Here is a 13,006-nt window from a genome sequence, read left to right on the forward strand (position 1 = left end):
ATCTAAAGGTATCACATAAATTATTTTTTTTCACAAAAGTAACTAAAGAAAAGATTAAACCGATTCTGATTATGCAGAAAAAGCTTTGTTTTCTTTGATGGCATATTTGAAAGGGATGGACTCAAGGAGCATTCTACAGGAGCTACATGGTCCTCTGTACATACTTTTAGAGAGCATTACAAACTGGATTAACTTTTGAAATCCAGGTCTAGTTTTGCTAAGACCATTCTCCAGGGGCTCCTGAATCCATATCCTTCACCTTTCTAAGCTGGAAAGGCTTTGATAAATCAACCCATATAACCTAAATGCTACTGCAATACTGTGAATGATAAACATAGTAGAGTTCGGTAAGTTGCACTTACCCATAACAGATGTTCAAATTCCTCACTGCTGCAGAAGCTGCACCCACTCTCCACCTGTTTCAGATCAAGTAAGCTTTCTATTTATTGGGTAACTTACCCACAGTTTTTCAAGTTCTACACTTTTACATTTCTCTTCCTTATGAGCATCACTGGTTCTAAACTTAAGAGAAACAGTCTCGTATATTTCTCAACTGGAATCTACAAGAGGACAGTCCTTTGCCCCTTTCTATCTTTGCTGAAATATTTATGTCCGAATAACTTCAACTTCCTTCTTTTCACCTTTAAAATTTATTCCAGCCTACAAATCTTTAAGCCTCATTTTTTTATTCAACAATATACTTTCTTGCTTAAGTGAACCATTCAGGACAGAACAACATTTCCAAATATAGCTTTACACAATAGTCTCTGGTTCACTTTTATGTTCTCTCTCATCCTTAATTGTCTATGCTATCTGATTATCCCCTCACTTTTTTCTATGCAACTTTTCAGCCAACAGCTGGTGTTCATTTAACATCCCACACTGTATAGATAATCTGCTTTTCTTTTGTCCAACCCAGATATGGACAGCATTCAACTCACTGGAACTCGTGTCTGAAAATACCTTTCCTATTCAGCATTTGTTGTGAGACTCATATACTCCAGGCACACACACACACACACACACACACACACACACACACACACACAGTTACAACTAACCTGTCCTGAACAACGAATCTTATGTGGTTAAAGACCTGAATCTTATAAAGTGACATGTTTTGGGATATGTCTTTTCAAGCTTCAACATAGTGACAAACAGTGCTGCTATTCTTTCTTTCAAATCTAAACACTGGGACATTTCTATGAGGAAGGATAACAGAAGTAGAACTGCTTCAAATCTGATTTTGTGTTGCAAATTGCTTCTTCAAGGAGGAGGTCCTCTAGAAGTGATAGTCATGTATTTTTGTCCTATTTGTCTCCAAGAAAATGGACCTCTACCCCTTAACATCCAACATACTGTAAAGAGAATAAAGGTCACCTGTAGCTAGAATCAGTACACTAACTATAGCAGTAACGTATGAAGGAGACTGTGGGGTAAAGCAATACCCACAAGCTAGAGAAAGTTTGAATGTTGCTGGGCTGTACAAGGTATGGGAAGTCTCATGTAAACAGTGAGATGAGAGATAAGTTCAGAACTTAGCACATGCATTAAACCAAATTACTTAATATAGTCTCTCCTTTACATGGTTTACTGTTGTCTGTCACAAAATGACTAAAACCATCAAAAACTAACACAAAAATGGAGAAGGCTAAGCTCAAATGCATGCATGGGAGACTATTACTCAGTGGTTAGCAGCTAACCATTTAGGACAGACAATGCCTCTGTGCTGAAGTTGGGACCAATAAAAATTCCAAGGATTCAAGGAACACGCCTCATTCACTTTGGTGGTGTGAAGTTGTCTAGTGAATGAAGGGAAGTGGTAGTGGCATTTCTGGATTTTACACATATGAAAATGTGCCTGAGGAACATTTCTGAACTCATACCTGGAAAGGAGATTAGTAGTGATCACAAGAGCAAAAGGACTTTGTAAATCTGTTGAACATTGTCCTTTTCAAAGTAAACTCTCTAAGACAAAAAATCAAGTAGAGGCAATAAACATTATTGTTTCAGAATAGATTGACAGTAAATCTAACATGGCAGACCATAAAGACTAACCTATATACATGAAAATGTATTCTCAACTTAGGTGGTACCTTCAGGAATGCCCTTTCTAATCAGAATTCATATTCTTTACCTGACGGGAACAACATCCAATCATCTAGTGATGGCTCAAACAGTTACACTTCAGAATGTTCCAAAACTCTGAGCTGGATCCTCATGATCTCACGTGCACTAGTTTTCCCTCTGCACAGCACTTGTTTATATCCAAGGTTACAAGCACAACGTCAGTCTGTCTAATTACACCCTTTTGACAGTGTCTTTTGTTTATAACACAGCTTTTACATAAATGCTCAACTGTTCTCTCATCTCAATCTTGAAAGAAGCACAAATATTCCTTTCAGCCTAGCTCACTTTCTCAAAAAACACAAAAAAGAAGTTATGTACTTATCATAATGTTCCATCTGTGTTGTCAATCTTCATTTATCCTTGTCCTTTGGAACTCTGTTCCAATTTTCAGAACTGGCTTGGCCATTATAACAGCTCACGCAAGCCAAAAACTCTCAAGCTATGTCTCTACCCAGAACACTCTTCTCCCGATTACCACAGGCAGAGTTTGCAGTTACACAATAAGACAGAAGGAGAGAAAAAATTGACTTGAAAAGGCCAAGTCCAAGGTCATACCTGATAAAATAACCAGGACAAGCATCTGATTCTCCAAAGAGTCTGCAGGAGGGGGAAGGAGGGTTGGGTGTCAAGGGTAAATGAAGATCGACAACACAGATAAAGAAGTTATGTACTTACCATTACATTCTATCTGATGTTATCACGCTTCATTTATCGTTGACCTTTGGGATAGAGTCAAACTACTTTAGATCTCGCATGGCCTTATGGAAGGCTAGATAAAGGATGCTCTTTCTCTAGAGACCAGATCCAATTTGTAATGAGTGATAATAATAAGCAGAGTAGCCCAGGTTGCTGCTGCGCATATTTCATCCATGGAAGCCTTGGAATGGAAAACAGCAGATGTGCTATTGCCCTAGTAAAATGCACTCTCGCTGGTGTTGGAAACTGGAAATTCTTTGATTTATAGACGAAAGTAATGTAGTCTCTTAACCACCTTGACAAGGTGACTTTCGACACAGATTTCCCCAAAAAAGGACTGGAGAAAGAGACAAATAATTGGTCCACTTTTCTAAATTTTTTAGTTCTACTGAGGTAGAAACATAATTGTCTGTAAACATCCAGCAAATGGAAGCAATATTCACCTTTGTTGGAAAATTTTGAGAAAAAAAAAACAGGTAAGTCGATGGATTGATTAATATTCATTTCTGAGTCCACCTTCGGTAGAAATAATGAGTTGGTTCTTAGAGGAAACCCTATCCTTATGAAAAATTTAATATGGAGGTTTTGAAGATGGTGCTTGTATTTTGGAAGTTCTTCTGGCAGAGGTAATGGTTATCAAAAAAATGGTCTTCCATGAAAGAAACTAAGTCACGGGAAGCCACTGGTTCAAAGGAGGAAAGGACCAAAGACTGCAGAACCATAGTCAGATCCCAAGGAACTAGAAGATCCTTATAAGGTGGCTTCAGCCGTAAGGTTCCTTTCATAAACGCTTATAATCTATGGCCGATCAGAGGATGATCTTCAAAGCCACTGAGGAAATTGGAAACAGCAGCTAGTTGAACCTTAACTGTGGAAGTAGAGGCTCCTTGTGCAAAAAAGCATAGCTAAAAATTCCAACACCTTTCCAATTGGTGCTGAGAAAAGATTAAGACCATTATTGCATGCCCAAAAGGAAAATCTTTTCCACTTCCTGTGGTAAAGTTTCCTGGTAGAAGGTTTATGAGAAGCCAATAAATTTTTTTGGACTGGAAATACATTTTTCTGCCTGGCGATCAATGGAATTGGGGGAACCAAGCCATAAGCTTGAGGTTCTGAAAATTGGGGTGCACCAGTACTTGTGGGTGAGACAGAAAATCTGGAACTAGGTCCAGAATCCATGGATGATTAATTAGATGAGGCCATATAAAGAGGAACCAGGCTTGACAAGCCCAAAAGGGGGTAATGAGGACCACTTTGCTCTTCAAACTGATGGCTTTCTTTAAGAGAGGAATCAGTGGAAAGGGGGAAAGGCATAAAGTAGTCCTGAGGGTCAACTGTGGACAGCATCTCTCAGAGACCCCCCCTGATGGGGGATGAGGGCAAAGTAGCTGCACTTGTTGTTCAGGGGTGAGGCAAAAAGGTCACAGCAAGGCTAGCCCCAGCAGTGGAAAATCTTCTTTGCCACTTTGGGACTGAGAGACCACTCGTGAGGCAGGAGAATGAATCTGCTCAGTATGTCCGCAATCACGTTTGAGCTCCCTGGAATATACATTACTATCAGAAAGCAGATGGAGGATATTGTCCATTACCACACTCAGAGATTCTCAACACAGAGGGTAAAATTTGGTTCTTCCTTGTTTTTTGATGTACTGTCCTGCCCAGATAATGCCCACCCCATCTGGGAGGCGTCCATGGTCACTATGGCCTTGGGCTGAGGTGGAATGAAGGGACGGTCTAACAGGATTTTCTTGGATTCCGTTCACCAGGATAATTCTTTCGTGCAACAACTGGTGATTAAAATGGGATGTGTCGGGATGGACCACTGGGATGCCAAAAGCCACTGTACTAGTCTCCTGTGAAATCTTGCTAGTGGAACTAAGGGTTAATTCTACTAGCAAGATTTCCTAGCAAGATGGGGTGGGGGGCATTAACTGGGCAGGAACTTCTGATTGGGTGGAACATCAGGGCGTCTTCTTTTCGAAAGTGGATTGAAAATAAGAGGGATGTGATAACCTCTGGCAATAATCCTTTGCACCCAAATATCTGAAGTTATTTGTCACCAGGCTCTCGAATGCAAAGTGAATCTTCCACTGACTGCTTCCAGAAGTAAGTAATTGGGCCTCCTTTCAGGAGCGCAAGCAGGGTTTCCCACAGAAAGAATCCCTGGAACCCTGAGTTTGCGGTCCACCTCTGCCACAGGGTTAGCGTCTTTCATTGGAGCTCCACCCTGTGCCATGAGGGTACTACCACCACGTGTCCTGAACAGGCCCTTGGAATTATTTGCACCACATCTTCCTGATCCTCTGGTTTCTAGAGTAGGACCATTGAGGAGCAGAAAAACGTATGCCCCTGCAGATATTGTCTTTTCATCTCTCTCACACCTGGCTAATGTTTCTCTGACTGTGGGGCCAAACAAGGAAGATCTGTCAAAAGTTACATTGACAAAAGAAGACTTAAACGGCTCCACAACCTCACACAAGTGCATCCAGGCATGTCTCCTTATGGTAATGTCAGATCCCAGTGCCCTAGTTGCCCCTTTGGCTACATGAGCGATGAGCCTCATGGACAAGTTGGAAATAGACTTCAGGGTAACCATCTGGGTAGTCACTTTATCTAGGACCTCCTCAGTCACAGCTCCTGCAAAGGTATCTGACAACTCTTTGATCAGATCCCTGTGTAGCCTAGTAAAATGTGCCATAAAATTCAAGGACCATAAAGCAAGGGTCGATAATGCATACACTCGCTTTCTGAATCTGTCCGTCGCCCAGGACTCTCAATTAGGGGGATGAACAGTGGAACTCTCTTCAAGTTCTTTCTTGGTGGCTGCCCACAACCACCATGGCATCTACTGCTAACCCCTTAGCCTAATGTTTCTGGTCTTCCGGTGCTGAAAGAATTTTGTCCGGTTTTCTGGGGATTGGTTCTAAGACGTCAGGGGGCTTCCAAGCTCACTGCATGATCAATTTAATAAGGTTGTCAGCAGGAGGGGTCACCCAAGAAGTAGATGGGTAAGCACCAAAGGCTTGCAAGTACACAGACTCCTCAGAGGTAAGGTCTTTGTGCTTCCAGTTACCCCTCTGTTTCAGAATTTCTAGAATGTCTCCATCAGAGACATCTTCTGGGGGTGACTGAGACCGTGGGAGGACTTGGAAAAAAGGGGCCCTGCATAGGGCTATCCTGCAGCGTTGGTGCTTGCTGCCAGACTGTGGAGGTCGGTGACAGCTCTGGGCAAGAGGGAGTCCTAGGGTAATATTCTGATATGGGAAAGGCCAGCTGAGAACCTACAGAGGCCAATGCCCTCTCCCTAATCAATAAGGCAGGTCCCACTGAAGGCCCAGAACCAAGAAAGACAACCTTGGAACCTTGGTTCCACCCCACTCTGAGAAACCCACCCCCGAAGTGGAGCCATGACAGAGTCCATGTCAGATGAAGTTCCAAGAGTCAAGGACAACCCAAAATAAAAAACTGGAGCCGATCCTAGACCCTCGGATCCAGCAGCAGAGCCATGGCCCCAGGTGTCTGTCGGTTCCAATGGAACAGAGGAACTCAAGGCAGTTCCTGGAACTGAAGGGGTAAAGGCCGTCAGTGCAGCAGCAGCTGGTACCAGAGGAATTGGGAGTCATAAGCTATAAGCCCTCAGAGGACAGAGGAGGAATGTTTGGCAGAGTCCTGGAAGAGAAAGCCCCATCTCCAGAAGGGAGTTGGGGCCTGGGAAGAGATGGAAAGACCCTTAGCCACTATGAGCTGATCCACCACCCTCACTGCATCAACTTCAGTCAGACTCCTGGAGGAACAGACAGAGAAGCCTGTGGGGGACTCTGGTCTTTCTAGGAATGGACTAGGGAGCTGTCCCACAAAGGGTTCAACAGAAGGGGAATATCTTGTCCTAGATATACTGGTGATATTTGGTTTCGGAATCAATGGAGGTATAGGTTCCAAAATTTCTTCTAGAGTCACAGGTGAAGCTGGTACTGACAGGGAAGCTAAAGTTGTCAGTGCTAAAATGGCCTGCACTGAGACCTGTGATGTTAAGGTAGTTATAGCAGACGTTGCCGAGGAAGTCAGTTCCGAAAGTTGCTTAACTTTAAACTTCAGTTCTGCAAGTGTGGTAGCCGAAGATTTGTGTTTCTTGGCTGCTGGAGCCAAGGGGGATGCCGGCACTGAATGACTCCTCTTCTGTCCATGATCAGATTTTGAAGAAGGAGATGAAGGGAGGAAATGTCAGACTTGGATAGAGCCTCTTCAAAGGAAGACAATCAAACCTTTCAGAATCAACTTATTTTGTGTTCTACAAGGCCCAGTTACTGAATGCTTGACATACTGAACAATCTTGTTGTAAATGTGATGGGCCCAAAAGTAGACATAAGAAGAATGTCCACCTGAGTTGGACATCTTCCTATCACAATCCTGACACTGTTTAAATCCTGGGATCCATTTAGATTTATCCACCATGTTAAAATGGAAAAGCAATAAACAACAAAATGCAAAGGTGATGCACTCACAGACAGAGAAAGGGAATGGCTACCAGAAATGGTAGGCCAGAACTATCAAAAAAGTAGGGAGAGGGAAAGTACCACAAATGGTAGAAAGAGACTACCAGTAGGTACGAAAAGGCACACTCACTCATGGAAAGCAAAGGGAGATAGCAAGGTACGAAAAAAAATGAGGAAAAACTACCAGCGATGGTAGGGGAGAACACCGAAGTGTCAAGGGAGAGGGATAGCAAAAAAACAAGTAAGGAAAAAAAGAGTAGAACAAATATATATATATAAGGGTCTACTTCTTTTCAATGAATGCACACTTTACCGAACGTCAGAATAGCGAACTCAGTATTTCGAATTTGCAGTTGTCCGAAAGCTTAATTCACCGGTGTTTATTTGATTGGCTAAGTTAACGTTGTTCCGGATGTGGGAGAGGGTGAGGTAAAAGTTATGTACTGTTCGTGTAGCTGGTCATGCTGCTGATTAGTTCTGTGGTATGCTAGATATTGAGTAAGAGCATTGGTAGCTTTAGTTTGAGATTGCACTGCAGTAAGGATCGGGGAAATCTGCACTTTTCACTGTAGTGTGAACACGGAGGTGGTACATATAATATGTAGGGGGTGTGGGTGCATGGGCCCCCTGCAAAAGTACTAAAAAATATGTTTATTGTTTTGTTTCTTTAATAATCTGCGTTTGTTTGTTTTACTTAGAGTTTTATAGTAGAGGTGTATGCAGGTAAGTTTATTATGTGAGAAGGTATTGTATGTATTTTGAGACTGTGAAGAGGAAATTCACATTGTACCGGTGTGTGATTTTTAAATATTGTATTCTAGGGTGTTTTGTAGTATTTTATTGTTTAAGGTTGGATGTTTTTGGGGAAAGTAGCTGATGTGAAAGTGAAATATCTGTCTGTGAGTTAACAGTTGTGGTATTTCTGTTCGTACTTGTGTTATTCGGTGGTTTGGTGCAGTGGATTTTCGGAGATGTGTTTTTTTGCAGTACTGAGTTCGCTACTCTAACTTTCAGTGAAGTGCGCAGTCACTGAAAAGAAGTAGGCCGATATGAGAATAGATTTTTTTTTAAAGAGAACTATGAAGAAATTTTTTACTTAGCTGAGAGAAACTGGTTGATGCATCTTGCAACAAGAGCGGCAAATTAGATCTGAGGTAATCGGAGGTAATCAGGAGAGGGGTATTCTGGGGAGAGACTTAGCTTGAGAGTTTTTGGCTTGCGTGAGCTGTTACAATGGCTGAGCTGGTTCCAAAAGCAGAATACAGTCCCAAAGGTCAAGGATAAATGAAGAATGACAACATCAGATCATACTTTCTGGCCTAACTTGCCCAGAAGCAATGCCTAAAATACATAAATCCATTGTAACACATATTTTAGTACCTGTTAACAGACTGCAGATCAGTGAGGGGACAGGTAGGTTTTCAAATAAAATCAAGTATACTTCGGATTTGAGACCCTCATTTTCTGCCTTTCATACCCAATGGTCTCTCACCTTTGTCCTTGTGCGTTTATGCCTGGAATCTTCAAATCAACAATCAAGCTGGAGATCATCAGATAAGTCCCTTAAGGTGGTCCTCTGTCAAAGCCTCCTACACTGAGAGATTCTGAAGGTCTTGATGTTTTAACACTGGAATGTGATTGGGGTCAAAGTACAATCACCTGCAAAGTAACACCCACAAATATACTGCAACCTTTTTGTGACAGTAGTTAACCTTGGAAGGTTCATGATTATTGAGCATAGGGCAATTTCTAACTGTGCTCCTTACAAGATAAACTGTGCAAGTAACTAAAAAGATATGTGGATCATACAGGGGCATATGACACCCCTTAATTTCAGTGACACACTTCCTTCAACTTTTAACAGCTACCACATAACACAGCAGGGGAATGATGCACTCTATGTCTTCTACCAACTGCAAAGGGACTCCTGAAAAAAATATTGAATTTTAAAGTCTGTAGACTGACAAGTTAAGGCACCACTGGAAATAATCCCATAAAGTCACTCCATTATCATTTTTAAGACAACTTGGTTGTGTTACACATTTCACAAACTCAAATTACTGCTTGGCACCATGCTGTTAATATTGCTAAACATGAGTAGATTTCCAAAATTAAAATTCTGATGTCTTTAACAAACTGTCAAATCTGTGTAGGTATTACCTTGTGGATAGGGTATCTGTCAGCTGGCAAGCAGTTTTTCTTTTTATAATTTCATGTGTATATGGGCCACACAGCATGTATCACCAATGCTCTTGATTTTCAGTTATGCCTCTGGCTTTAGCTCAATATTTGTTCTTTCTTTTGTCTCAAGATTTTTTAACAACACTATTTATCACCATAAAATAATCTCTTACAGTGAAACTTGTAAATGTTTCCTTCAGAAAATGAACAATAATGTAAATTCCATTACAATATTAACAATGTGTGAATACTGCATATTCAAAACTTTCTCTAAGTCGTTGCCACTAATCCTATTCATTCATTTTCATAACTAGGTATCCATAAGTCAATCAGTTTAGCTTTTCCTTATGGTTCATAACAAAAGGAGCTGATAGAGTAAACATACCCTTTTTGAATGGTACCAACCAGAAGATGGCAGAAAAATAAAATAAATCATTTTTAAAGTGAACTAAACAGTGGTCTAGTGCCATGCATTCCTCTGTTTTGTCTGCATCGCCATTAAAATTATAATCATTCTGCACACAACATTCAAATGCCACTACCTCAAACTACATATCACACTTAGTTTCATTTAAGTTACAGATCTGCTGCATACGAAAAGAACTCTTTCATTCATCATTGTCAGAATTACTCTAAGCAGAATCAATAATAAAAAGCACCTTACCTTCTGCTTCATACTCCTCCCCATTCTTGGAAGAGGTTTGCCAGTGCTGGAAAAAGAACAAAGAGAAATACAGTTTTATTAAACAAATTGTAATACACTGCTGTATGCCATCTTGAAATATTCAAAGAATTTTTAAATCATAAACCTACATAAAAAACTGCAAAAAGTATGTCCAAATAATTACTGGACTCTCATTTAAACTAGGTATTTCAAAAATGCTACACCACTGGTCGAGTTTAATACCATCCAACATGGAATCAAATAGGACAGGAAAACAAACTCAAACCATGTCAGTAAATATAGAAAAGAAAAAAAATCTACTATTTTAGGACAAGAAATATACTTAAGTTTCCACAGCATTTTCCTCGACTCCAATCTATCAGAACCCTTAAGTCTCAGTCTACTACTCTCTCTCACTTTCTAAGTGGGATCAATCTGCCATTAGAGGGACCCTTCATTCCTCACCGTACCAGCACTTAAAATAAAGTGAAGGTTCAATTATACCATTCCTCATCCAATTCCATGAAGGGGAGGAAGACTTCAGCTTTGTTTCTGTTCCACAGTAATAACAAGAAAATGATAAATGAGAGTAAATATTAGCTTCCGATATAACTTCAATTAAGTCAACATTTTATAAACACCATAAATGCATATAGATATTGAAAGATTATGTTTTTTGCTGACGGTGCTCACCAAATTCCACAGTTCTCTATTCCTCACTGTTTTGGATAGTTCCTACTGAAGAATATAAATATAAATGGTACTAATATCAAATTTTATACAAACTGTAATCTTTTACACCTACTCTTTCAAACTGCCATACAGTAGGGAGTCGATTACCTAAACTAACTGGGACCTAGGGTAGTTCAGATGATCAAACAGTTCAGATAATCAAACAGAATTAAACTGGATAAAAAAACTTCTGAAATCTTTTTTCTGTATGCAGGAACACATTTTTCAACCAGTGAGTGATTTCAGTAGGCAATAAAGAATATTTTTAACACACGAGTTGACTACAAGCTCAAAAAACATGCTCAAGGGAATACATATAATGTTTACATTTTCAGATTTTATGATTTTTCCTACCCCAAAACTTTGGAAGGCTGGTTTGGATAACTAATGTTTCACATAATCGACGTTCAGATAAATCAACTCTACTATATTGTTCTTTCTAAGCTAGTCTCCAAGTTTCCTTCATAGGTAGGTAACTAGGCTGTCTGCCTGAAGGCATTTATATGCCTAGCCAGAATGTGTTGGCTTTCCCCGCCCCCTTAGATTAGTTCTCTGTGCGTCTGTGCAGCAGAGCCACTGAAGTGATTCCCCGTGGTAAACTTTCTGTTTCCCATCCACTCGTCAAGGTTTCTCTTGAAGAGCGTTAGCGAGGAGCTCTGCCTAATGTAGATTGGAAATCTTGTTCCAAAGCATGGGAAGTCTCTGGGGACAGGAATCTATCCCTCCAGCACATACTCTTTATTGTTGTGGTGAGGTTCAGATCCCTAAAGCATGTGGCTCGAGGGGATATGGTTTTCTTTAGGTGGAGCATGTCCATCAATTCTGGGTTGGACATGGCCTTGTGTGTCAGGCAGAGATCACCTCTGAGTACAGCTGGAGTTTCTTCAGTCGGGCTGCATAGGGCATCTGTTTAAGGCCAGTGATAGTCTTGGTGAGGTACTTCTGTGGTCTTTCCAGCTGTTGCAGGTGTCTTGTTAGGTACATCCTAAATAGGGTGTTGTACTCTATGATGGGTCTGATGAGTGATGAGAAGAGGGGTACAATGACCTCTTGTCTGGATGCAAATCCTTTTGTGATTAGGTGGGCCACATAAAGGGATTTTCTAACCAATTTGGTAATGTGATTATCAAAGGAGAGATTACTATCTACTTGGGTCCCCAGATCCCTTATTACGTCTTCCGTATTTAGGGGACTACCACCTATCAACTGAAAACAGTTCTTCACTTACCTTCGCTATTTTTTTGTTTACACATTGCAATATAACCATACACTGTTTAAAGCAAAACATAATTGTTTATACACTTGTACTTCACCGCCTTCCCTACTTGACTGCTGGATTTTCATCAATTGTTAAGACAACAGTGGTTAGTATGGGTTTAACCACAATTTACTTCCAGATAAAGGAAATTATGGATCCAGTACTAACATTAGATCATTGTCATTTCCTGCACCACTTTCTTGTTCTAAATTCTTCACTAGTCACATCTCATAATACAGAAAGAGAGTACTGATGTGTTAAATCTGCCTGCAAATCTTTAAAAGTCAGATGTTTTCGTCTCCTATACATCATCTCTATATACTAACTTCACCTCACCTGAAGTCAGCCGGGAATACTTCAGTCCTCAGCAGCTGCCCTATTACATTAAACAGTGAATGTTTTACAACTCTGACCATGTTCAGAACAAAACGTTTCACATTTCACCCCAAAGATCTACTCATGATCGTCAATCATGAACACTACTAGTGGTAAAATTATTAATGTCAATATATCTCCTTACCCCCAGAAAATTAAGAATTCTCTCGAATTTTTTCTTTAAGCTTATGCCCATTAATTAACTTCAGAATTATTTTAACAATCATTTGCAGGGGTGATCCTCTACCTCTGTATTGACAAAACTGTAATGATTTCAGTTTTCACCACCTAACTTCAAGTAAATATTGCATCAACATAAGCATTACATTTGCCTTGATACTAATACATCTACTTAAATATAACAAGGCGTCATGTACATATTAAAACAGGAACTGGTTTAACTGTTTCATAATGATGGCAACAGCTAGAAACAGATGTATTAAAGAAAAAGGTTGGGAAACAATTACATCTACTTAG

General features: G+C 40.3%; 1 protein-coding gene across 1 annotated transcript in view; it reads right to left on the reverse strand.

Annotated features, from left to right (window-relative positions):
- The window catches only part of NIN (ninein), a gene marked incomplete in the record, with an annotated part of 1,258,852 nt that overhangs the window by 734,349 nt on the left and 511,497 nt on the right, over positions 1 to 13,006 (reverse strand). The window contains 1 exon segment of the mRNA XM_044074306.1: positions 10,165 to 10,210. Within this exon segment, the coding sequence (XP_043930241.1) occupies positions 10,165 to 10,210 (46 nt within the window).

The sequence above is a fragment of the Protopterus annectens genome, chromosome 6.part0, assembly GCF_019279795.1.
Source record: "Protopterus annectens isolate FY-2018-M chromosome 6.part0, PAN1.0, whole genome shotgun sequence".
NCBI lineage: Eukaryota > Metazoa > Chordata > Ceratodontiformes > Protopteridae > Protopterus > Protopterus annectens.